At 60.9% G+C, this 25,075-nt stretch overlaps 1 protein-coding gene and 1 non-coding gene across 2 annotated transcripts; one reads left to right on the forward strand and one right to left on the reverse strand.

The window, feature by feature from the left end:
• Positions 1-64: 64 nt before the first annotated feature.
• Positions 65-24,565, reverse strand: ITGB4 (integrin subunit beta 4). Its single transcript, XM_039859873.1, has 39 exons — positions 24,490-24,565; positions 24,222-24,442; positions 23,890-23,991; positions 23,574-23,778; positions 23,104-23,200; positions 22,758-22,929; positions 21,333-21,596; positions 20,875-20,964; positions 20,423-20,545; positions 19,848-20,012; positions 19,598-19,674; positions 18,856-19,058; positions 17,133-17,236; positions 16,931-17,029; positions 16,635-16,764; positions 15,905-16,036; positions 15,615-15,721; positions 14,850-14,883; positions 14,514-14,705; positions 14,134-14,237; positions 13,767-13,825; positions 13,662-13,685; positions 12,674-12,822; positions 12,394-12,573; positions 11,546-11,694; positions 9,180-9,384; positions 8,221-8,378; positions 7,737-7,917; positions 7,486-7,623; positions 5,405-5,587; positions 5,185-5,316; positions 3,789-4,013; positions 2,930-3,163; positions 2,042-2,191; positions 1,323-1,511; positions 1,087-1,242; positions 839-1,003; positions 638-745; positions 65-516 (listed from the first exon to the last, which is right to left on the reverse strand). Exons 1-39 carry the CDS (start codon positions 24,563-24,565, stop codon positions 377-379), a joined length of 5,622 nt encoding a protein of 1,873 aa, XP_039715807.1. The 3' UTR covers positions 65-376.
• Positions 21,917-22,035, forward strand: LOC120600483 (5S ribosomal RNA). The gene has a single exon (XR_005652199.1). It is a non-coding gene; the product is annotated as a 5S ribosomal RNA (ribosomal RNA).
• Positions 24,566-25,075: the final 510 nt, after the last annotated feature.

The raw sequence follows: 25,075 nt of genomic DNA on the forward strand, positions 1-25,075 counted from the left end.
GGTGGGTGTCAGAACCACGCCCCTGCTCTGAATGGCCAGAAGAATAGCCAGGGCAGAGCCAAGCGTAGCAAAGTCTTTTATTAAGTGCAGAACAAAGCTGGGTCCTTGTCATGCTGGTCCCAGCTCTTTGGTTACAAATAGGCTTGGATGGGATGGGGGGCAGCTAGAAGGGCCTTCTGGGACCTCTGCCCCCTTCATGCTTCCCAGAGGACCCCTCTCCCCTGCCCTGTATCCAGAGGCGCTGGCCCCGAGATCAGCTTGTGGGTGGGTGGGTGGGGCCACCAGGGGTCCAAGGGTGGTGTAGCTGAGGCAGCGCCAGGGAGAGTAGGCAGGGTGGGGACCCAGGTTCCAGAACAGTCGGGTAGGGGTGGGGGACTCAGGTCTGGAAGAACTGCTGATCCATCTGGGTGCTGAGGGTCCCACTGGTAGTCAGTGTCCGGCTCACAAACTCCTGGGTCACATGACGAGTAAGGGAGCCACCTGCTTCCAGGCTCTGGGACCCCAAAGTGAGTCCATCTACAGGGGAAGAGGTGTTGAAGGACTCTGCCTGGGTCCCTGCCCCTCTTCTTTTGTTAGCTCTGTGCTCCCCTGGGAGCCAGGAGGCTGCTCCCCCACCCCCTGCCACCTGGCAACTCACCCAGCAGGAAGGGCTCAGTGGTATGGGTGGTGGTGATGCTGCTGTACTCGCTGCCTGGCAGTGGCTGCTGGAAGAGCCCGGGGTGGCTACCCAGCTGTGGGAAGGGGCCTGGAATGGGCGGGGGAGCCAGTCAGGGAACGGTGCCAGGAGAAGGTGGGGCCGGAGAAGGGGTGAGGCTGAAGAAGGGGTAAGGCGCCCTACCTCCATCCTGGGACTCGATGGTGATGATCCCCTCACGCTCTGGACCAAAGCCTTGGGTGGTCTTGGCCTGCACCTTGAACTTGTAGGGCACGTTCTCACTGAGGCCTGGCACTGTCAGTCGGCTCTCAGGGTTGTCACCATCCACCAGGAACGTGGTAGCTGGCTCTAAGCAAGGAAGATGCCTTTAGCCTCCGTGGCTGTCTCTCCACTCCTCCCCTGGCCACCCCTGACCGTGGGGCAGACAGTACCTCCTCCATGGGCCATCTCACAGGTCACCAGGTAGCCCAGGATATCCCCATCAGGCCTGCGTGGCCGCTCCCAGCTCAGCTGCAGCGAGTCTGGGCTCAGGGCGGTGAACACCAGTGGGCCTGGGGCACTGGGCGTGCTCAGAGTGAAGGCGGAGCCTGGGGGGGAGCCGGGGGAAGTGTCAGTGTGCGTGGGTGGGGAGGAGACAGCCCGCGCGGGGCTGGAGGAGGCAACTCACCTGGCAGGGGGCAGAGTGGGCTCTGGGGGTGCACCTGTGATTCAATGGTGATGACACCCTCTCGCTCTGGGCCCCAGCCTTCCTGGCTCTGGGCCCGCACACGGAACACGTAGGAATGGTTGGGCAGAAGGTCGCCCACCACCACTGAAGTCTGACTGGGGTTGGGGATGTTGAGCCGATGCAGCTCTCCTGGATCCGGGGTGAGGGGTGGGGGCAGACAGTGGAACAGCATTATTCCTGCCCTTGGTCTGCTCCCGCCCTTTCCTTAGGCTCCTGCCAAAACCTGGTCGTCATCCCCTGCCCAGGATTAGCTGTGGTTTGGGGCCAGCCTCGGATGGCATGACTGGTTGTTCGGATTGTACACTACACAAGGGTGTGAGTGGAGTCTGAAATCCCACCAATGTTCTGGCCATTATGGGCCCGAGTCATGCCACTGCAAGTGTGTCTGCCAAGAAGGGCCACTTCCCCATGCCCACAAAGGCACCTCCTAGGGCCAGCGGAGGTCCTGGGGCCCTAGGTCAATGAGGCCTTGTTAGGCACAGCCTAGCAGAGGAAATGACCCGGAGAGAGGCCCAGGGAGATGGATGAGGACTGGGAAGGGGGCTCTAGTGTTCGGGGACTTGGGTGGATTCCTCACATGGCCACTGCCCGTGTGTTACAACGTGGGGCTGGGCCATGCAAGGCTACGGCCCTACGGTCTCCCCACAGCCGTGCCTTACCGCCATTCAGCAGCTGGTACTCCACGCTGTAGCCCTGCAGTGCCTGCTCACACTGCGGCTCCTGCCAGCTCACTTTCAGAGATGTGGGCCCCAGGGCGGAGAACACCAGGCGGGTGGGTGTGTTGGGTACACCTGCAGCCAAGCGGGAGCCTAGAGACAGGAGGCCACAGTCAGCCTGGGTCGGGGGTCTCTGCGCAGGAGTCGTAGTTCTAGCCCTGACCTCCCTCAGGTGTCTAATCAACACTGACCGCTGGCGGAGAGGCTCGCTCCCCCTGCCACACCCTGTCCAGGCCACCCAGCACCTCCCGTACATCCTCAGGGTGGGTGTGGGCCCTGCCTGTGCCAAGAGAGGGCAGGAACCGTGAGTCGGCCAGCACTCCACCCCGTCTCAGCTGGCCTGACCCTTGCTCCCCAGACCCAGCCCAACACCCCCGGGAAGGCAGAGGCTGTGTTAGGCTTCAGCACTGATGTGGATGGAATGGAGGGGGAGGCGGTGGTCATGGGCAGTGGCTGCAGTGGATGATGGATGACAGATGGAGCAGGACAGCTGTGGAGACACAGGATGGCCGCCCTGTACTACCTGGGCCCCAAGAGGGTGCCGTTGGCCGCCCAGCCAGTATTATAGAGTCTCGTGAGTCCCTGGAGGGGGGGAACCCCTTCATCCGAGCCCGACTCCAGGACCCCAGGGCCCAGGACAGCGGAAGCCTGCTCCTCCCGGCTTCCCAGATGGGAGGGAGGCCTGGGGAGGGACAAACAGGAGTCAGGGAGCAGGAAGTGTATGTGCTGGAGGGTGAGCAGGAGGGGACAGCAGGCCAGCAGCCCGAACCTCCAGGAGCTGGAAGAGAGGAGGGGTCGGCAGGAGGGGCAGGGCTGGCGGTGGGCACTCACTGTGGGAGGAGAGGGAGGTGAGGGTGGAGTAGTCCCTGGGCAGCGTGCCGGAGTGTTCCGTGCGGGTCAGCGAGTGGTAGTCCCGCGTGAGGGTGGAGGACGTGCTCAGCACTCGGTGGGGCAGGTGCGGGCTCAGGTGGGTGCCGTAGGTCGCTGCGTTGGTCGTGGTCATCCTGTGCAGGGAGTTGGCGCTGCCCGGGAAGGCAAAGTCCATCCGCCCATTTACCAAGTGCTCTGCAGGGGAGAGCAGGGTCACTTGGACAGGCTGGCACAAGACCCAGGGCCCCTTTGGGCAGGCCGTGGCCCTGGGAATTTTAGAATTATCTATCCTCTGGGGGCTGTGGCATGAATACAACCAGCCTCCCTCAGCCCACAGGGGACAGCAGCCCAATGTCCCTGGAGTTGTCCAGCCACACAGGCTTCTGTAGTCCACATCCTCTGGCCTGGCAGTCTGAACACCCCTGACCCCAGTTGAAACTCTGCCCCTGCAGTCAGCCCTGGCTTGGGGAGAACCCAAGTGCTTGCCCTGTGTCCCCTGAGGTCTTTCAGGGGTCTCCTTGGGTAGCAGGCCCTGCCACGGACACAACAGACTTCCTAAGTTGTGTACAGACAGCTGGGCAGGCATCATAATGGAGGTCACTGCCCCTGGGGGCAGTCCTGCCAAAGCAGAGACTCAAGGCATGCCCTGCGGGTCCCTTGGCTCCGGGGGTTCGCCTCCGTGTCATTGCGCGTTTCCTGCCGGGGTAGGGGGGCTTAATGGGCAGGCTGGCCACAGCCGGCTGGGGCTGGGGCTCTGAGGCAGCAAACGAGTGAGCTTTGGTGGGTGCGGGGTCGGGGCGCGCCGGGCATGGCCGGTCACCTCCGGGGGGCCCGGCCGTGGCGCCGCGAGCCAGGCCGCCGCCCTCCCCCACCGCGACCCCCGCGCCCCCGTCGTCGTCCAGGGGCCCGCGGGGCGGCTCGGTGGCGTCGGAGGAGCGCCCGCTGCTGGCCGACAGGCGCGGGATGAGCTCCGGGGGCAGCCGCCACGTGACGCGCCGCAGGTCCAGCTCCTCCCCCAGCAGGGGCTCGAACTTCCAGCCGCCGCCTTGGGAACAACGAAGGGCGCGCGTTGGCACCGCCGGCGGACGCGGGCGGCTGCAGGCGGGGGCCCGGCGGGGCGGGGGCCGGCGGCGCCGCGACGTGAGCGGTCCTCGGGCTCTCTGGGGTCCAAGTCGGGGCAGTGAGGGGTGCCGTGCAGGGACGGGGAGCCCGGCGACGGACGAGACCCTCAGCCCCCGCGCAGGACAGCCGGCCGGATGAGCCAGTGCAGCTTGGAGCAGGCGGGAGACCAAGGGGTAGCTCTGGATTTGTCACCAGCTGTGAGGGCTCCCTCCCTGCTCTGAGCCTCAGATTCCGGTCTGTGTGACTGAGAAAGTGATCTCTCCCTTGCCTGCCTCCCAAGGACAGTTCCAGAAGCCAGGGCGCTTCACGGGTAGTAGCAGCGGCTGAGCTGGAGCACCTGGGTCATACCAGCTGCTCTTTACCTCAGACCCTCAAAGCCCTCTAGACCCTGGGGCTTGGTGTCAAGCTCAGTGAGGGCAGGTGTGTGTTCACCGGGGCCTGGGGCATAGGCAAGGTTGTAGAAAATGCAGATCCTGGAGGACTGCACTCATGGCGCTGTGTGACTGGCACCCCATTTTGCAGATCAGAAAATGCACCGAGAGGGTAAGCGATTCATCTGAATTCCCGCAGCGGAGCCAGAGCTGAGTAGCGGAGGGCTCTTGGCCCCACATCGTGCAGGAAGCGAAGGAGAGAAAAGGTGTGGGGCCAGTGGCTGCTCCAGGCCTCGGGGGCCATGCCTGCCTCCTCCCACAGATCCCTGTCCCCGGGAGGCGGCCTTGAGTGTCCCCACTCCATGGCACAGCTGGTGAGCCTTCCAGTCGAAAAGCTGTGTTTCTACGTGGTCCCATGGGCATGAACCCGTGAGCATCTGCTCCCTAGCACATGTCCGCCTCCGTGTCCTCCTGCGCAGATGTGCACGTGATGGAGTGCATGTGCGCCACGTCGGCTTTGTCCCCTCTGCACCCAGAGCCAGCCCAGTGCCTGCCAAACTGTCGGCTCTGCAGGTATTTATTTGTCTGGGGCCGAGAGGAGACTTTTAGTCTTGACTTTTGTGCCCAGTGGTCACTGGCCCCTTTGTTCTCTCTGACACCAGTGACAGCCCCACCCCCTACCCAGGACCCCCATCTTCGTCTCGAGGATTCCGGCCCACTCACCTGTGTCATCGGAGACACTGGGCCTCTGGCTGCCAGCCGGGGAGCGCAGAACGTCATCGCTGTACATGAGGAAGCTTTCGTAGTCTCCCCCACTCTGGGCGTCCACAATGGGGATGTCCGGGATGATGGGGACTGTAGGGGTGGGCAGCGGTGAGTCAGGGCCCCAGCCTTGGCCTCCCATCCTCCCCGTCTTCCCTGAGCCTCCCCGCCCACCACTTACTGGACATGGGCCGCTTGGGCTGGGTGGCCAGGTTGATGATGGCCTCTCGCTCGGGTCCCCAGCCCGCCCCGTTTCGCGCCTTCACTGTGTAGCGGTACGGCTGGGACTCCCGCAGGTTCTCGATGAGGAGCATCCGCCTCTTGGGGCCGTCCACCAGCACCTTCTTCATGGGCCCGATGGGTCCTGGGGCAGGGAGAGTGCTTCAGAGCGGTCATCCAGGTTCCGGCCCGGTCCCAGGCCGGCCTCTGACACAGGACTGCCTGCTGCACAACCAGGGGTCTCGGGGGACAAGGCAGGGAGGGAGCAGCTGTAGACCTCCTGCGGCATGCATGCCAAGCCCAGAACCTGGGCGTGACTGGTATAGAGAAGTGCCACCAACTCGCCAAAGGGCTCGTCGCTAAGGTAAGTGGCAGAGCCAGGACGAGACTCAAGTTGGCCCCAGTGTCACCTCTACTGACTGATAAATGGTACTGTGTCTTGCTCCAGATTGAGGGCGCTCTCAGCGCCTGTGCCTCACTGTCCACAACCAAACCCCAGATGCTCTGTTGAGACATTCGAACGCCCACCCGGCTACCCTGTGGTCGGTCACATGGCAGGGATGGGAGGAGAGAGGCCGGCTCAAAGGAGCTTCACTTCTGGAAAGGCTAAGGCTGTGAGAGCTAAGGGTTGTACAGGAGGGCCCCCGGGCAGAGCAGGGGTTGAACAGGAGGGCCCCCGGGCAGAGCAGGGGTTGTATAGGAGGGCCCCCGGGCAGAGCAGGGAGGATTGGGTGGAGGGCCCGGGCAGAGCAGAGGTTGAACAGGAGGGCCCCCGGGCATCACCTCAACCGAGAGCGGAGGCCAAGCAATTCTCCTCCACTAACTCCTAGAAAGGTGGACACACAGCCCCCGGAGAAAGGAGGAGGACACCCCCAGCTGCTCTGAGCGAGTTACGGCCCCTAGGCCCAGGTGTGACGAGCCAGGGCTGGCCATGTTGGGAGATTCCTGGGAGACGAGAGAAATTCCCAGTTTCCAAAGAGATCCAAAGGAGGGTTCTGGAAAATGACACCTGATAAGCTTGATGTCCACCCCCAGCAAACGACTGGGGAGGTCTCTGATTAGGGAGGTCTCTAACCACGAGATGGGGGCTGCCCCTGGCCCACCCCCTCGCATCTGTCAGCCAATGGGAGAAGGGAGGAGGGCACCAACATGCCGATGCCCTCAGCCCCGGGGGTCCTATCTGCACACTCAGGCTGAAGCTTTGGGCTGAAACCATCAGGGATGAACCTTTGTGGAGATACGTGTCACTCCTGGGATTAAAGGCAGGGTCAGAGGAGGCTTCCTGACCGTGGTCCACACACAGACAGGTGTTGTAAACTCAGAATGAGCCAAGGACGTGAGCACTGCTCAGAAGGTTATGCTCGGTCTGCCTGGCTAGTAAGAAGCCACGAGCCTGACGCCCAGAACTACCCAACCCCACTGCCCTCTGCTCTGCTGGGCCACCTGGGGGTCCTGAGCCTGACTCGTTTAGGGGCCATGTGTTGTATGGGAGCGGTGAGCGCTCCATCCCTGGGACTGACCAAGCAGAGATGAGGGTTCGAGGAGGTGGTCCCTGCACGGGGTGAGAAGGGACTACTTCCTTTGACTAACTCCTCATCTGGACCATTGGCAGGGGTCGCCCACCCTCCCCTCCCTTCCAGGACGAAAAAGAAAGAACAGATCTGCCAGATGCTCTGGCCTAGGGCCGCCAGATAAAATATTGCATAAAGTATACCAGAAAAAAATGTTTTTCTGAAATTTAGGGCATCTTCTGCTTCTATTTGCTAAATCTGGCAGCTCTACTTTGGCCCTAAGAGAACGGTGTGAAAATGAGCCACTCTGGCTACCTGTAGGGGAAGGTACCCCTGCCCATGAGCCCACTGTGCATATATAATCTCAAGCCTCCGACCCCACCAGCCCTGGAAGCTTGGCCTTGGCCAAACGTGACAGCAAGCATAAGGGGGCTCATCCACTGATCAGGACAACACGGCCTCCTCCCCGCTCTTTGACCCCTCCCCTTCCACGGTTGCTGTCCCTGGGGGCAGGAGGGGTCCAGGCTCTTACGGTTGTCCTCGTTGACCAGGCCGTAGCAGACCTCATAGGCCGTGATCTCGCCATTGGTTTCGGCTGGCTCAGCCCAGCTCAGTTGGGTCACGGTGGAGGAGACGACGTTGAAAGCCAGACGCCCCGGCTCACTGGGTACTGGGGGTGAGGGGGTGCAGGAAGAGCGCCGTCAATGGCAGAGAGAGGGCGGAGTTCTGGGAGGTAGGGGGCGGGGCTAGGCGCGGATGCGGATGGTCACCGCGAGGCCTCACCTTCCTGGTGGGTGCGGCAGGACACCAGGGAGCTGTAGGGACCCTCGCCCTGCGCCCCGTAGGCGCACACCTTCATCTCGTAGTCGCAATACGGGTACAGGTTGGTGAGCTCCACTGAGGGCACCTTGCTGTCGAGCAGGTGGGCTTCAGACTCAGAGTCGCCCTGGATCCAGTACTTCACCTGCTCCCGGGGGAGGGGCTGGTCAGTGGAGAGCGGCAAGAGCCAGAACTGCCTGTCCTTCCATTGACCTCCCGGCTAGGGCAGAGCAGGGGTATCTCATGCCTGGGGTGAGGGGTGCATTCCAGAAAGGAGGCTAAATGTCTGAAAACTCCATGGGCATGGATAGGGGTTCCCCCTGTCCACTCGTGCCCTGCCCGCGGGGGCCAAGCATGCCCTCTTTGGTAGCCCTCTGCCTTGGGAGGCCACTTCCCCAGTGGGGTCCAGGCCTCACCATCCAGCTCCCTCAGGGCCCCCCCACCTTACCCTGTACCCTGCTGGTTTGCCAGGAGGGGGCAGCCAGTTGAAGTGGATCTTCCGGGACCCAGCAGCCTTGGCATTGGGGTTCTGTGGGGCGCCCAGGTCACCACGAGGGGATGAGAGTGATGACAAGGTCTGGCTCTTGAAGTTCCTGTCCAGGTCGTCTGTAGTGGGCAGGGCAGCCGGCTCAGATATTGAGGGGTGCAGGAACCCAACCTCACCACCAGAGGGCGTTAGGCACTCAGCTGAACACCCAAGACTCTTTTCCAGCAGGGCTCAACTGACACCTGCCCTGAGTCTCTTGGTGGCTGGTGTCCCCACTGGTGCTGCAGAGGGCATCGCGCCAAGTTGGTGGAGGGCCCAGAAGGGTCTCTGGGGGAATGAGGCTTAGGAGGGAGATTGTCTGCCTCTCCTTCTCCCTCGGTAGCCAAGGGAATGTTCCACATAAGGACATTTGCTCCTTCTCTCCCCGCCTAGGTTTCTCCCTCCTCTTCCATCTCCCCCTGCAAGCCTCCGCTGGGGATGGGCTCACAGACACCACCACACCGGAGACTGAGGACCTGCAAGAATTGTTTCACCCCTTCCGGAAACACCTGCATTTTAGTTGAAACTAAGGCTGAAGTCAAAAGGCTGAGCCTAAGGGTGGGATCCATAGTACCCCCTGCAGACTGGTGGCCACAACAGGACTCCAGCCTTTCTGGTTGAGAGTGTAGGTGCCAGATAAAATGCAGGATGCCTACCTAGTTAAATCGGAATTTCACATAAATACCAAATATTTTTAAAGGATAAATATATCCCAGATACCGCATGGGAAATATTTATAGTGCAAATCTGTTGGCTCTTTGTCTGGAATTGAAATTTAATTGGGCATCCTGTATTTTCACTTGCTAAGATCGGCAGCCTTTTTGGAGAGGGCCCCAGTCCTCCCTCCCCGCCTGCTTAAGCTGACCCCGGATTCTGCCCACCTTGGTCCCCGATGATGACAGTGGCTGAGTGGGGCTGGCCCAGGCGGGCCCCAAACTTGGGGTTGCTGAGCTGGATGTGGAAGCGGCGGGTCTGGCGGCCCCTCAGGAGGGAGTCCATCTCCTGCAGCTCCAGGAGCTTCACCTGTATCTCCTTCCAGGTCTCCCCAGGCTGGAACAGCAGCTCGCCCTCTGAGGGGACGTAGTCCTGGGAATGGGAAGGGGTCAGACCAGGCCCCGGGGGTGAGTCACAGCCACATGCTCCACCCCAACCTCATGGATACTGCAGAAACCACCATACACAGACCGTCCCACATGGACACACGAAATGGTTCAAGTTCATATAGCACCCCCTGTGCATCACGTAGGAAATATTAGCTCGTTTAATTCCCATAGCTGTGTGAGGTACAGAGATGACTGTCCCCATTTTATAGATGGAGAACTGAGGCATGCAGAGGTGAAGAGACTTGCTGCTTCTCCGAGATCTGAACCAAGGCACAGAGAGAGACAGGGTTGCACAACAGATCTGGAGAGTTCCACACAGGCAGGCTGTCATTCTGGGGGAGCTGAGATTTGCAGGGCCCTCCCAGGGTGGGAAGAACTGTGCCCCTACACTGTGGCTCTGAAGCCTAGGATTCTGCCAGGCCCCAGGTGCCTCTGGGTGGGGCACGTCCATTAGCTCCAGCTTCCTACTTTTAATGCCCCAGAGCTTTGCTGAGTGTCCCAGGATGAGTGTGTCTGTCTGTGCGTACATGCGTGCAGTGAAATGTGCAGGGATGCGTGAGAACGCCTTTTCACATGTGACCACGAGGTGGCGCTCCACAGCAACATTTCAATTCCAGGCAGGGCGAGCCAGGCCTGCTGTGCGGACCCGGCAAATTCAAATGCTACGAAACCCAGAAAGTGAGCCAGCAAGTGTAAGAAAAGCAGGAGTCGCCCGCAAGACAGCTGACCTCGCCTGAGGGTCGCTTCAAAAATGTCAAAGGCAAACAAGACAGAGCCGGGGAACTGTTTTAGATTAGAGGAGACTAAAGACGTGACCACAAAATGCAATGCCAGATCTTTGGTTCCTGGATTGAGGAGGAAAAGCTATCGAGGACACGTCAGGACATGGGAACATGGGAGCTCTGAATATGGACTAATTATCAGGTACTAATACGATGCGAAATTCCCTCAGGTCGGTAATAATGGTGTAGTTTTGTGGAATGATCTCAGCAGGTGCCTGCGGAAGTGTTCAGGGTCTACATGAAGCTTACGACTTTGAATAGTTCAGTAGATAGAACTAAACAAAACACAACTCCTTTCCTTCCTGTCTGCAGTCACAGTTAACTACAGACCTGGAGCTACATCTGTATCTATATCACGCAAGTCTACGTATGTCTCTGTAGAAAGAGAAAGCAGATATTAACAACTGGTGGATCCATGGAAAGGGGGAAATGGGTGCTAATTTCATTAATTTTTCCATTTTTCAGTAGGCTTAAAGTTTTCCAAAATAAATCATTGGAAAATAATAAAAATATTTTAAAAAGAGTTAAGTACCAAAGCATCTTCATAAAAGCGTAACAAAATAACCAGAATCTCTCATATAATATGGCCTATTCAGTGAAATTTCTGGGCATACAAATTCTTCTTTGGCGTTTTCACTGGGAGGTGTGGAGCAGCAATGAAAACTATTCCTAGCAATTTAAAGAAGAATCGGGTGTGGCCGGGGGCTGGGACCTGCTGAGCTCACGCTCTCCTGCGTTTGCTAGGAGGGCCTGCGTGCCCAGTGAGACAAGACTTCATTACTTTTCGAGTGAATTTTTGATATGAATAATTTTAGTTCTTAAATGTTGGGAATAAACTCGGAAAAAGAGACAAACAAACCCGTAGGCCAAACCGGGCACATCTAGTGCCGGGCTTGGCTGCTCCTTGGGACTGGGGCCCAGTGACAAAGGAGACACAGGCTCACGCATTCACACCTCTGCCCTGAGAGGCTGCTCCTGAGGCTTGGCCCTGGGAAGGGCTGCCAGGCAGCAGTCACAGCCCTCGGGGGGTCTACCCAGGGGACAGGGGGGCTGCGATCTCACCTCAAGAGCTGCGGCAAATGGGGGTGTGCATTCCTCTAGGAAGGGTTTGGGACAGGGGCCACGCATAGTCTGGACATGTCCCTGGCCTCAGTCCCTGGCAGCCACGTGGCATCACCCATGCATGGTGTCACTGGCACTTTTGATGAGCAAGATACCCCTGCTTCAGGGTGGGAGGCACAGGTGGGTGTGTCCTTGGGAGGACAGCCAGGGGCACCGCCAGCATCCAGGGACTCAGGCAGCTGCCCTGTCCCGCTCCCACTGGGCCCTGGGATCACCTGTGACCCCGGGATGGAGCCTTACCCGGTGGCCCTTTGCGGTGACGTCCTGTGTGCGGTACGAGACCTGAGACTTGCCGCTGTCCAGGATGCGCCGGACGACGGGAACGCGGGCCACTTGCTCCCCGCCGCTGACCAAGTACTCTGGCTGCTCAAAGGACACTATCCCGCTGGCTGCAGGGGGCCCGGGCAACAGTCAGGGGGTCTTGGCCTCGGTCCCTTCTCAACTCCCACCCTCCCTCCGGCCCAGCCCAGCCCAGACTCCAGGAGTCTGCTCATTGCCCTGGCCCCCACCCACTCCCTGGGGAGGGCAGAGGAAGGGGACGGAAAATTTCTCCAGAAAAAGTTGAGGGGCTGGAACAGTGTCGAACAGACATCTCAGAGGGATCGGGGCAGAGAAAAGAGGCCAGGTGGGGGTGCAGCCTGAGGGGAGGCCCTGAGCCCAGGGAGCAGGTAGGGAAGGCAGTGTGGATGGCTGGTGCAATGCCTTGCCTACCCTCTAGATGGGTTTGGGCAAAGTGAACCCCCAATTCCTTCCTGCTCTGATGTCCTTGCATTCTAGAGAAGTCCATTCAATACCCCCCAGTTCAAAGGCCAGATGGGAAAGAAGAGGGGAGGAATATGGGGTGGCTGCAGGAGGACCCAGCCCCCTGGGATTATAACAGAAGCCCCCACATTGAGCGCTTGCTACCAGAAACCGTGCAGAGCTGGGACCCTCACAAGAGCCTGATGCTCATTTTACAGATGGAGAAACCAAGACTCAGAGAGGTTAAGTGAGCTGCCTGGGCCACATGGCCAGGCCTCATTTCCACACGGATAACAAGGGGCCCCAGAGCCCCCTTTATGCACCCCGCTTCACCAGCCCTGACCCACCTTGCTCCTTGATGATGGTGATGTTTACCAGGCGGCGGCCCAGGGTGGCTGTGCCCATGGGCACATCGATGGCTTCCACCAGCAGCTGCTTCTCGTCATCATCCTCGGGCCGGACAAAGAGGGGCACCCGCACGTCCACCAGCTCCACGCCCTCCTGGAACTCCACCATGCCCCGGGCGTCTGTGCAGGTGTGGCGGGGGGGCGGTCAGACAGGGGGCAGGAGCCACGCGGGGGTGGGGGGAGGGTGTCAGGGAGCCGTGAGGGGAGCCTGCCCACCTACCCTGGTCTGCAGTGAGGGTGTAGTAGCCGGGGGCCACCTTGAGCTCGTGGAAAGCCCCCTGTGCCACGTGCTTCTCTGTCAGCTTCAGCAGGGACTGCTTGGCCGAGCGCGGTGCCATGAGCACCGTGTCTACGATGGTGTGGTCCTGCCTGGGGGTGTCAGGTGGGGAGGTGTCAGGCTGGCCAGGAGGCTAGCACTTGTCCCTGCCCACCCCTCCTGCCTGTCTTCTCCCTATCAAGGGACAAGATACGGGGCAGAAAGAAAGAGCAGGGTCTCCTGAACCAGGCAGTCACGGAGGCCCGTGCTGGTCCCACCACCTCGCCCTGTGGCCGCACCAAGTCCCCACACCCCCCTGACCCTCAGTGTCCTCATCCGTGAAATGCGGCTACCCAGCAGAGGTGCTGAGGGTGTAGGTGCTGACGCCAGACTGCCTGGGTTCAAACCCTGGACCTGTTTCTTAATTGTAACCTTGGCAAGTTACCTAACCTCTCTGAGCCTTGGTTTCCTCATCTATAAAATGGGAAGAGCAATGGTATCTCCCCAGCCGGGTTGATGAGATGGTTGGATTAGATGACCGTGCTCGCGAAGCCCTCAGAACAAAGCCCGGCCTGTCGTCAGCAGTCCAAACGGCTCTTACTGACGGTGGCGTGCTCAGGGGAGCTGTATTCATTATTGCACAGTTCTGTTCTCTCTGCATTGAGCCCCCCCCACCCCCAGCTCTCCCTCTGCAGGGCTAGGTCTCAGGGTAGGAAATGGTGTGTGACCCGCTGGACCCCAGAGGAGGGAGGGAGCTGGGCACGGGGATGCCCTGGTCCTGTGTGGTCCACCTGCTTGTACAGGGGCTGGCTCATGGTGAGGGCTTCACATCAGTATTTCTTGAATGGAGGTCCCAACTCATGACAGACACATATGGCCCTCCCTTCCTCTGGGATGGAGATGGGGCAGGGAGTGGGACTGGGGCTGCCCCACCCGTGTGTCTTCGACTCACTTTTTCCCAGCGTTGGGCTGCTGCCTGTGGGGGACAAAGAGGGGACTGTGAGCCAGGTGGTCCCTGGGGCAGCTCCTCCACCCACCTCAGGCACCCAAGACCCACCGGAATTTCGTGTGTTGGAGCTTGTGGGCGCCTGCGACCTGTCTGTACACCTCATTCAGCTGCCAGGCAAAGGGGGGCCGTGAGGCTGGGGCGCTGGGTGAGCCTCCCCACCCAGAGCCCCCCGGGCCCAGAGGACCTCTCAGGGTTGGCTGGGGGCACGCCCACGGCCTTGTCCCCTTCAGCAAACATTCACGGGGAACAGACCCCAGGATAACTCCACACCAGGCACACATCCAAGGGAGCCCCTCTTTCCTACCTGGAAAAACCCAGGTTCCCCGGCTGCTTTCCTGTCGCCCTCCCACCCACCCGCACCGCGCCCGTGCCCAGACGTGCCGGCTGCCCAGGGATGGGCTCCTTCGGCCCTTACGTTCTCCTCCACCTCCTGGCGGAGCTGGTCACACTCTCGCGTGTCAGGCTTCAGCAGGTTCTCGGTGCAGAGGCGGGCGAGGCGCAGTGACAGCCCGTAGGGCACTAAGGGCAGGCAGGGGCGGGGGTCGTCAGCCCCCTGCACGGCGGGCACCACAGCAGCCCCTCCAGGAGGCATGCCAGGATGGGGGGCGAGCGGCTGGCTGGGCGCCTGAGGCCTGCAGTGCCATCAGGAAGGACAGAGAGTGACCAGGCCTGTGCCTGCACCCAACACCCAGAGAACACAGGAACAGCGTGATTCTGGACCCGGGAACAGCAGTGCACGTGCCCCAGGCCCTGAGGGCAGCACGGAGCACGGCCACGCCCAGCCCTGGCCCTCACCCAGCTCCGTGGGGTTGGTGCTGGCGGCATGGGTGGCAAAGCCAGGCCGCTGCACGTTGTTGGTGACCTTCCAGCGGACCATGTCACGCCCCTTGAGGTTCCCGCTCCGCAGCATGGGTGTGTCCAGGTGGTCTGAGGCCATCAGGTTCTCCCGCAGCATGTAGTGGTCTTCCTTGAAGCCCACCATGTGACCTGTGGGACAGGGTTCTCAGCATGGGACCTCTCTCCAGGCCTTCCCTGCCACACACCCTCCGGTGGGACCCCAGGGCCTCCCGCCTCTGCTCCAGGCTCGGCCCTCATTTCCCCCTCACCGGCCCTGCCAACGCCAGCCCGTACCTCGGTTGCAGCAAGGGAGAAGTCCCAGGCAGGCCTAGGGGACAAGGGGTGGAGATGAGGGCTGGGACAGCTGCCAGCTCGGGTAAGCCCCTCGAGTCACCACCTCCCCACCCACGCCAGTGATTTGGAGGGGCCACAGTGGATCCCCCCCAGACACCAGGATATCCAGGCAGTCTCAGAGATCTAGGTGTGGGGCACAGAAGGTGGGGACAGAGAGTTCCTAAAATTTATGCCATGGGGTGCGTGGTCCCAACAGATGCTCTGTGAGGTTCTGCGATCAAACCCATTTAGGAAGCACTGGATTCATTCCCCACGGCCCCCGCGCAGTTTCACTGGCATGCAACTAGATCGAAGGCTCTGAGAAGTCCTGCAGAAGCCCTGAGATCAAATGTATTTGATAGCGGAACTTTTCCTCTGTAACACGCTAACATCCCACAACATGGAGGTTACCACACAGTATCGCCTCTGACTCCTACAGTTCCGCGTCCCATGCCGTGCCTCCCTCCACGCCTTCCTGTCTCTGGTCTGGTCTCAACAAAACTGTCAGGTCCTGGTGGGCAGGGCCCTCCCTTCCCTGCTGGCTCCCATGGTCCTTTGCATGTGGCTGATCCCGGGACAGGTGATCTCAGGTATCCAGCGGCTCATGGCCGGCAGAGGCGAGGGGCTGGGGAGGACGTGGGTTGGCCTGGCCTCTGCCACCTGGGAGGACCTCAGCAGGGCAGTGGGGACGCTGGTGAGGGGTGGGGACCCCGGGGGCGCTGTCACCTTGCAGCAGGCACAGTATTTCCAGCAGAGCAGCAGCAGCAGTGCCAGCAGCAGCAAGAGGAAGATGAGCAGGGGGATGAGCCACCAGAAGGAGCCGGGAGGGCAGTCTGGGAAGGAAAGAGGAAGAGGAGGAGGACGGCGGTTCCCACCCCCCAGCCGGGCTCTGCGATGTCTCACCCCCTGCCCCTCTCTTTGGCCCCCCTGCTCCCTGGCTCTGCCCCCACCCCCCCTGCTCCTCCCTGCTCCCTTTCTCACCCCTTGCCCCCTACTCCCCCCTGCCGCCGGCTCACACTTTTCTGCTCTGTGCACCAGACGGTGTACAGTTAGTCTGGGCGCCTGCTGCCGCCTCCACACGTGGTGGGGAAGGAAGGTAGTCGTGTTGCCCCGCCCCGAAGCTGAGCAGTACTCCACCACCTCCTCCGCTGCACCCACACACGGTCAGAGGGCACCCCCACCCCACGCCCCAGCACCCCAGGGCCCAGAGAGGTGTCCCCTACTCCGGGGCCCACCCGGCCCATGACAGGGCAGGAGGCGCCTCCCTGGGGAAGAAGTTAGTCCTCTGGCACAGGGGTGGGGCCCTGCCCTGCCCAGGAGCACGAAGGGCTGCAAATCTGGGCCACCACCTCCCCGTCCTGAGCAACGCCCAGGAGCTGGGCTTCTAGAACATTCATTTGGCCTAGAGGAGAGCAGGCTGCGTGGCCCCACAGCCCCGTTATATACCCCTGCTGTGTTCATGTCCTTGTCCAGCTATCTGTCACCTGCCCAAGCCTGGTGCCCCCTCCCCAGACTCTTTGGTCCCTAATCAGGTGTGCCCCCTGCCTGGGTCTGTCTGCCCCGGCCAGACCACGTGTCCCCTGCCTGGATTCCGTGACCCCCGCGAAGTCTGGAACCTCTGCCTGGACTTCTTGACCTCGATGTGGATGACGAGCCCCGGGCCCAGATACGTGACATCCCCTGTCTCATTGGGCGCCCCCCTGCCCGGGCTCTCAGCACCTCTGGTCCTGGGCCCCTGCCCCGTACCATTCTTCAGCTCATCCACCATCTTGACTTTGAAGCTGCACTCCGCACACGTGCGCCCCTTCTTCTCTCCCGTGCCCCAGGCCTGGCACTGCACGCAGGAGCGCAGGTCCTCACAGAGGCCCAGACGGACCTGGCGGGGGCGCAGACGGGCACCGTGCTGGACAGGCCTCTGGCAGGCCCACTCCCCCAACCTCACGCCCTTGCTCTGCCCCTACGGCCCCAGGCTCGGCCCCTCCTGTCCGCCCCGCCCCGTGCCCGGGGTTCCGGTGCCCACACCCCAGCAATCCTGGCCTTACCGCTGAGTAGTTGATCTCGCAAATGGTGTCTGTGTAGAGGGACTGCTGGTTGCAGTGGCAGCGGCCACACTCGCAGTGGCCACGCCCATTACAGATACCCTGAGGCAGGAGGAGGCACCAGTGAACTGGCTGCACCCTCACCCCTGCACCCTCACCGGGGCCCCCTCTGCCACCCGACCGCCTGCCTCATGCTCAGGCCTACCCCATTGCTGTCGATGCAGGTGGCATTGCTGAGGGGACAGTCACAGCTCGGGCCTGTCCAGCCAGGCTCACACACACACTGGCCCATGGAGCAGCGTCCCCGGTCTGCCAGAGGAGCAGGGAAGGGAGAGGAGAGCCCATTCACACCTGCAGTCCAGGCTGCCCACCTGCCAAGAAGGGCCTGTGGGAGGTGAGCCTTGGGAGCAGGGAGGTCTCCAGCCCTGGGCAGAACCATCTCTTCCTTGATTTCTTAGAATTTCCTTCCCTCCATCTGTCTCCCTCCTTCCCACCTCCCACCTTCCTTTCTGCAGCCAGAGTGACCATCCCGAAACACAAATTCAATTGTGTGGCTCCCCTGTTTAAGAACCACTGATGAGTCTTGACCAATGCAATAAGATAAGAAAAAGGAATAAAATACATAAGTATTGGAAAAGTAAGAAACAAAACTGTCATTACTTTCAAGTTATCAGGAACATGTCACAAAATATCAAGAAGATGCAACAGATAAATTGTTAGATTTCAAAAGTGAGTTTAGCAAGGTGTCTGGATACAAGGTTAACCTACAAATAGCTAGAAAATGAAATCAAAACCTCCAATGACTCCCTTTTGCCCAAAGGATAAAGTCCAATACCCTCAGACTAGAATAAGTGTTGATTAGCTATGGCCTGCAGGCCCATCCACCCCCCTGTTTTTGTAAAAGTTTTACTGGAACACAGCTACACTCATTTGCTTACGTATTGTCTAAAGCTGCTTTCTGCTACGATGCAGAGCTGAGTTGTTACGACTGTGGCCATACCGCTCACAAAGCTGAAAAAGTTTCCTGGCCCTTTAAGAAAAAGTTTGGACTAGACTAGAAGTGGACCAGCCTTGGAGAGGAAGCCAAACCCTCGCATTCCGGCCTTGCCTCCCTCCCCAGTAAGATCTCCCTCTCCTCCCTCTCCCGGCTCCGCCTGTGCCACATGCCTGCCTTTCTCCACATGTGCTGGGTTCTCCTCCCACTTCTCGGGGCACGCTCTGGATAGACAGTTGGAGAGATGTCGGACAAAAGCAAGAATGGACGACAGGATAGAAAAGCAGGGGCCCGACCCCCAGTGGCAAGTATACAGTCGGGGCTTTATAAATATTTGATGAGTGTATTTTCATTCATCCTCCCCCATTCAACCATTCGATCCTTCCACGTGGCAGCTGTCTGGGTTCTGTGATCCCTGCCCAGCTCAGAAGCTCTGGCCAGACTCTGTGCCCACGGCCTGGGCCACACCGTGTTAGGCCCTGTGGGGCTACGAAGGGCACGTGACTTCAGGCTGTGCCTGCTAGAAACGTAGCATCTTCTGAGAAAGGCAGGACCGCCATGCCATATACCGCCAACCACCCAGGGTTGAGCTGGGTGGCACCCACCCCGATGAGATGGGAGAGTGAAGACAGGAGGTGGGCACGGACTGGAGGACCTCGGGGAAGCCGGGGTCTTAAACACAAGGGGACTGTCACCCTGGCCGTGGGCATCGAGTTTACAGAGGGGGCGAGATGTCCCGGTTGGGACTGGCCTTGCGGGGAGGCACTCAGGGGCCTGGAGGAGGGCTCGGTCTGAACGTGGGGATTCTGACCCCTGGCCTGGCTCTCCCCGCTGACCTGGGTCCTGATGGGAGATCGGTAGGGTGGGGCGGGGCACCGGGCCACCCTCCCCGCCCCGCATGCCCAGCGCGGGCTGCCGGCGCCGCCGAGCTCACCGTTGCAGAGGAATCCGGAGGTGCGGGGACACTGGAAGTTGTCATGTTCACAGAACCGCCCCTCGTAGCGGCCTTCGCCGTAGCACACACAGTGGCCACACTGGCACTCGCCCTGCCCCGAGCACGGCTTGTCGGTGCCCTCCCGCAGGCACGGCTCCGTGTCACTCAGCGAGCCCGTGGAGCAGTTGCAGCTCTCGCCACTCCTAAGAGAGGAGCCACCGACTTGCTCACGGCCCCGGGAAAGGCGGGGCTTTTACCATCCCGTTTGACAGAAGAGGAAACTGAGGCTCTAAGAGGCCACGGTGGGTCCGAGTCACACCGACAGCAGTGGCTGAGCGGACTCGAACCTCAGACCCCTGAGATTCCCCACCCACCACGTCCCTTCCTCATGAGACTTGTCCAATGCCTCGAAGCTTTGAAAGCCTAACCCATCACTTAGGCGCTCATTCTTGATCAGGTGATATGTACCCTTGGTTCAAAACACTCAAGGTTCAAAAGGTAAGGAAAGTCAGTCTCCCCCCCCGTGCTGTCCCCAGACACCCAGTCCCCACACCCTGACGGCCACCAGCGTCCTGATTCTCGCATGTCTTACCGGAGATAAACTGCATATCTACACACTTCCAAGCGCTTTGAACTCATCCGCCCGACAACCTGGCGTGCCCCGCTCCCGGCCCACCCCGTGACCCGCCGCCCGCCCTCGGCCGGGCACACACGACGTGCCCAGGGCCGGGCGCACACTCACCAGCCCTCGTTGCACACACAGTGTCCACACATGAAGTCTCCGTGGAAGTGGCAGTGAGGGGACAGCACCTCTTTTTGCTAGAACGAGAACACAGTGGGGCGTCGGGGGCGGGCAGGGCCACTGAGCACCTCTGCTGCCTCTGCCCTCACAGTGCCCTGCGAAGGAGCTGCGGCCGCAGGAGGCTCTGCTTCATCCCCCGGGGCTGGGGGCGGTGGCTCCCCGCTCCCGCCCAGGGGTGTTGCTGCCGTACCAGCTCACAGGAGCACACGTCACAGATGATGCCCACGTCCATCCTGAGGCCGTCGGAGAAGGAAGGCTTCAGGTGGATGCTGCCTTGCTTGTCGTCTTTTGGCAGCTGACACACGTGCATCCCATCCATGTCCTCGATGGCCCGCAGCTGAACTTGGTAAGTGCCCTGCGGGGACCCAGCTGTCAGCCCAGCAAGCTTGGCCAGAGGACCAGGGCGGGCAGCTGTGCCCACAGGCCTGCGACCCTCCAGCTTCGGGATGCCTGACACCCGGCTCCCTGCCTGCCCTTCCTCAGGGCTGACACCTCGCTTCTGCCAGGCGGTCGCGATGGCCATAACGAGAGCCTCCTTTGGCCCCTTCGCGCCTCTGAGCGACCCTCTGAGCTCTGTGCAGGTGAGGTCCTAGACACGCCGAGGAGGCCGCCAAGCCCGTCCACAGGGCTGACCCGGAGGCCTTCAGACCCAGGCCTGTCTGACTCCAGAGGCCACACACTCGACTTCTGCTCAGGCAGGCCCCCTACCCCCACCCCGCAGGGTGCTGCGCCTGCCCTCCCCACCCCGGCCCCAGGGCAGCGTACCACTTCCCCCCTCCGGATATGAAAGGACCCAGACTTTGTCTTCTGGAACATCTTGGAGGTGACCTCTGTCCGCAGGCCACGGGGGCTGTCCAGGGCCCGGATGTCCAGGTTGGAGCGAATGCTCTAAAGGAGGGCAGGCGATCAGTGGTCTCGGGGGAGCCCGGGCTTCCCCACCTGGCCTGGCCAGGCTGTGCTCCCCCACGCTGGCCTGGCCGGGCTGTGCTCCACCCCCATCTGCATGGAGGACTCGGGGTGGGGGGTTTGTGGTCAAAGTGGCAGAGCCCATAGGTGCCCAGGGCCACAGATGAGGCCACAGGTGGTTCCCCAGGACCCCCAAGGACCCTTCCTCACCAGCCTACCCTATCTCTCCACCCTGACCCGGGACATCCTTCGCCCACTCGGCCTCCCCCACCGGCCCTGCCCGGGAAGGGCCGAGCCCCCGCGCCCCTCACGTTGAAGGCCTCCTGCAGCAGCTCCACGATGTTGGACGAGTCCTCCTGTAGCACGCCCAGCGAGGACACGGGGAAATATGTATGCAGCTTCTGCAGGGGAGAGGGCCAGGCCCCGGGCTGAGCCTCGACAAGAACCATCTCGTTGAACCCACACAACGACTCTGGGGTCACCCTCAGTTTGCAGAGGGGGTCACTAAGGCCTGGGACCTGCCGGTGTGTCCCAGAGCCTGCCCTCTGAGCTCCCATCTGCTTGGGAGCTGGGCTGGGGAATGGGCACCCGACCTCCTCTTCCTGCCACGTCATACCGGGAGGTGCCACAAGATTTGGGGAGGGCGAGGGTAAGGAAGAGGGGAGGAAGGAGCAAGGAAAAGGAGAAGGGGTCTCTGGGAAGTTCCATGGGCCACCCGCTGCCCTGCCCAGCCCTCGCCCAGCGGCCCCCGACACTCCCCCGCACACACCTCGTAGTAGCTGTAGGAGTAGTTGGTGACAGCAAAGATGGGGATGATGTTGTGTTTGCCAAGCAGGCGCACCAGGGTGGGCACCGAGGGGTAGTCTTGAGTCTTGTACTGGGTGTAGGTGCCTGTGGGGTCCAGGTGGCACTTCTCGTCGTTGCGCCCCATGATGCCGGCCAGCACGTTGGCGCCGTCGGCCTCGTAGTGGAAGGCGGACTCGGTGGAGAACACCAGTAGGTGGGTGCTGTCAGGGCGCCAGCCGATGTCCCTCTGGGGACAGAGACCAGGGCACGCCCGTCAGCGGGCCGCCCGCCGAGGACAGCCACCGCGCTGCCATGTGTGACGGTGAACGTCCCCAGCGTGGGGCGCTGCTAGGTCGCATGATGAGCAGCATGCCACCATCGTGAACGACGCGTGTGACCAACAGCACACGAGAGACCACGGCGAGAAACGGACGCCGGTGACGGAGAAGGGGACGTGAACGTGGTCTGCGCACGCGGCGGGCGCCGTGCCGGGTTCATCCGACCGTCCCCCCGAGGTCACAACCACCGTCGGGAATGTTTTAACTGCATAGAAAAGTGCACCCCCTAGTTTACAGCCAAGCCGCCCTGAACGTGCCCGATCCTGTCTGATCTCGGAAGCTAAGCAGGGTCGGGCCTGGTTTGTACTTGGATGGGAGACCACCTAGGAAGACCAGGTGCTGTAGGCGTAAAAAATAAAATAAAATAAAAATAAATCAATAAAAAAGAAAAGCGTCGCCCAGGCAACGTTAAATGAAGAGACCCGTTGAAATAGGCACAGCGGTGCGTGGCGATTTCTTTGAAAATACTTGGGGTGATTTGAAAAACTGCGTGTTACAGGAGAGAAGATGACGGGGTGAAACGAACAAGAGTTTCCACATTATAAGTGCGCTGATTAGAACTATATAAAATTAGGGAATGAAACACGCTGGCGGATGTCAGTGGCGGCTGGTCTGCTGGCGGTGAAATTATGTGCGAGGTCTGTTCTCGGTTTTCCAAACTGCCTATTGTATGAGGGTATTATTTTCAAAATGAAAAAAACTGATGTGCACATCAAAAGAAGTGCTCTCTTCAGCTGCCCAGCACGGTTGGAGACTGGGCAGCTTGTGGGTCCTGGGAGGCTGACATTCCTGGGAAGATTGGGTGGGAGGCTGGCCTCAGGGCACTGAAGGTTCCAGAACCACAGGACTCACGTCTGCTTCACTGATCAGTGTGAAAGCAGGATGTGACTGCTCGGGCTAAGGGACCGTGGCTCCCAGCACATCTAGACCCAGATTGTAACTGAGGGCCACCCAGAGTGTCTGAGCCCGTCTTCGTGGGTGGGGGCCTCTGCCCGGCACCAGGACAAGCCAGTGGGCGGCTCGTGCCCTTGGAGAGAAACACGGCTGGCAGGACCCCCGTCGGCACTCACCGTGCACACGGCCGTCTGCAGGATGGCGTCGAAACCGCCCTCGGGGGCGTCCAGGTTGCCCGAGATCCGCTCTCCCTGTAGTTTCCTCCGGAACTCGTCCACGTCGTCCGTCAGGCTGATGACATTCTTGAAGGAGAAGGGGGCATCACTGTGGGGCCAAGGCTCCTTCAGCCTGGGCAGAGGTGGGAGGGAGAGAGTCAGTCAGGGGAGCAGGCCCCGCATTCCCGCATGCCCACCCTCTGCGGGGAGCCTCCCCCTGGCTCCGGTTCAGCCCAAAGACTCCCAAGCGTCTGGGTGGAGGGGAGGCGGGCCCACGGCCGAGACTCCTGCCCACGCGGTCACTCACTTCTCAGGCCTCATGTCCGTCTGAGGGACGCTGACTTTGTCCACGAACTTGCCAAATCCAATAGTATAGTCACTGGTGAGCTGGCTCAGGACCTGGGCTGGGCATCAACGGGAAAAAGAGGTGCAGCTGAACCCCAACACCTCCACATCGACACAGGAGCCGGGAGGAAGAGGGAGAATGACCCTTGGTCAACACTTTGCATGCAGGACATGAGTCCGCGCTCACCGTCGCCCTCGTCCCTATTTACAGATGAGGGGAGTGGGACTCGGGGGGGCGCAGAGTCGCGCACGGAGCAGGTTGGAGAAGGCGGCCTTCTCAGGAGTCCCAGACCTTGAGGACCTTCTCCTGAGAATGTGGACAGTGACTGTCCTCCCTCGTGGGAGAGGTGCGGCTGTCCTGAGCCCTGGCCTCCCGAGCAAGGCCCCCCGCTCGCCCCCAGCCCCTCGGCCTCCACGCCGGCCCCGCTGTACCCAGGTGCTGCCCCATCTGCTTCAGGTTGTCCAGATCGTCGGACATGGAGTTGGAGAAGTCCATGAGGATATAGAGGTCCACGGGGCTCTCCAGCGGCTCGAACACCTCCAGCTCAAAGTGCCGCTCCTCGCCCGGCCGCAGGCGGACCCGCAGAGCCTGTGGGGACACCTGGCTGCGTCGCAGGGTGGTGTCGATCTGAGTCTCCTGTGATCAGGGGAGGGGAGACCCTGTCAGCCCAGCTAGGGACACAGCGAACGCCCATAAACAGCCAGCGCTGAGCAGGGACAGCCCCCCGCCACCCCTTGCTCTGAGCACCTCTGTGATCTCGAAGCTGCTCTCCATGACCATCACGCCCTCTGGCCGGCAGCCCGCGGCCAGCAGCTCCGTCTGGGTGTTGCAACGCCGTTCCTTGAATGTCTGGCCAGAAGGAGATGGGGTCAGGGGGCGTGGTGCCCGTCCCCTGGCTGTCCCAACCCTGGATTTAGTCCCCACCCCTGAGTTTCCTGGCCCTGGCCGGTTCCCCTACACCTGCCGAGGGTGTGGCCAGTGTGGACGTGGCTAGAGCCGGGGTGGGGTGTGGCGAGGCAGGGCTCCCAGGTGGGGAGGCGGCCCCCGCCAGAGAAGGCAGCTGACCGGCGGCCGCTCACCTTGTCGGTGCAGTAGGCACAGTCCTTGTCCACGCGGATGCACTCGGTGCAGCTCTTCACCTGGGCTTTCTTACAGCGATTCGCTGTGGGGAGAGAGGGACGGGCAGACCTGAGATGGGCCCCACCAAGCCCTTCCTCACCCACAGCCTCACTTGAGAGGTGGCGTGTCTCTCCCCAGCTCACGGAGGAGCTGTACACGGGGGCGGCGGCTGCTACGTGGTCTGCCCCAGGTAGCACAGGGAGACACGGGCACAGCCAGGGCACAAACCCGCGTCAAGACGGAAGGAGGGTGGGGACTGAGACACATATGCTGGCTCATCTGCTGGTGGGGACACCCTGGCCATCCCCTTGCCCACTCCTCCAGGGTAAAGGGGTCTGTGTCTGTCTTGTTCAGCGCTGTGTCCCCAGGGCCTAGCCCAAGACCTGTCCCACGGTAGGTCGTTAGTAAATAAATGAGGTGAAATCCAGAGTCTCCCCAAAGGTTACTGGGCTTCCCTTTGGTTCTGTTCAGTTAAAAGCACAGAAGGGACCTGCTATGTGCACCTGGCATGCTCAGCGGGTGGTCTCCTGGGCCTCAGGCAATGGCGTGTTGTCTGCCTTTAACAATGACTCGGCAGAGAAGCCCTGGCCGGCATTTGCCCATCTCCCTGGTGTAAACACTGCCCCATGGTCTACTTCAGCCTATCAACATGGCCTCGACTGACAAGCCAGATTTCGAATTTCATGGGCAAGAGCCAGCGCTGGCCACGTGTGGATGGCAGGCTCTTGGAGAGCAGGCGACGAGTCACCGGTCCCTCTCTCCTCTGAATTCCTACAAAACTATCTGACTCTTCTCGAGGCCTCAGCACATCCTC

Source organism: Pteropus medius, unplaced genomic scaffold, assembly GCF_902729225.1.
Source record: "Pteropus medius unplaced genomic scaffold, Ma_sr-lr_union100, whole genome shotgun sequence".
Classification (NCBI taxonomy): domain Eukaryota; kingdom Metazoa; phylum Chordata; class Mammalia; order Chiroptera; family Pteropodidae; genus Pteropus; species Pteropus medius.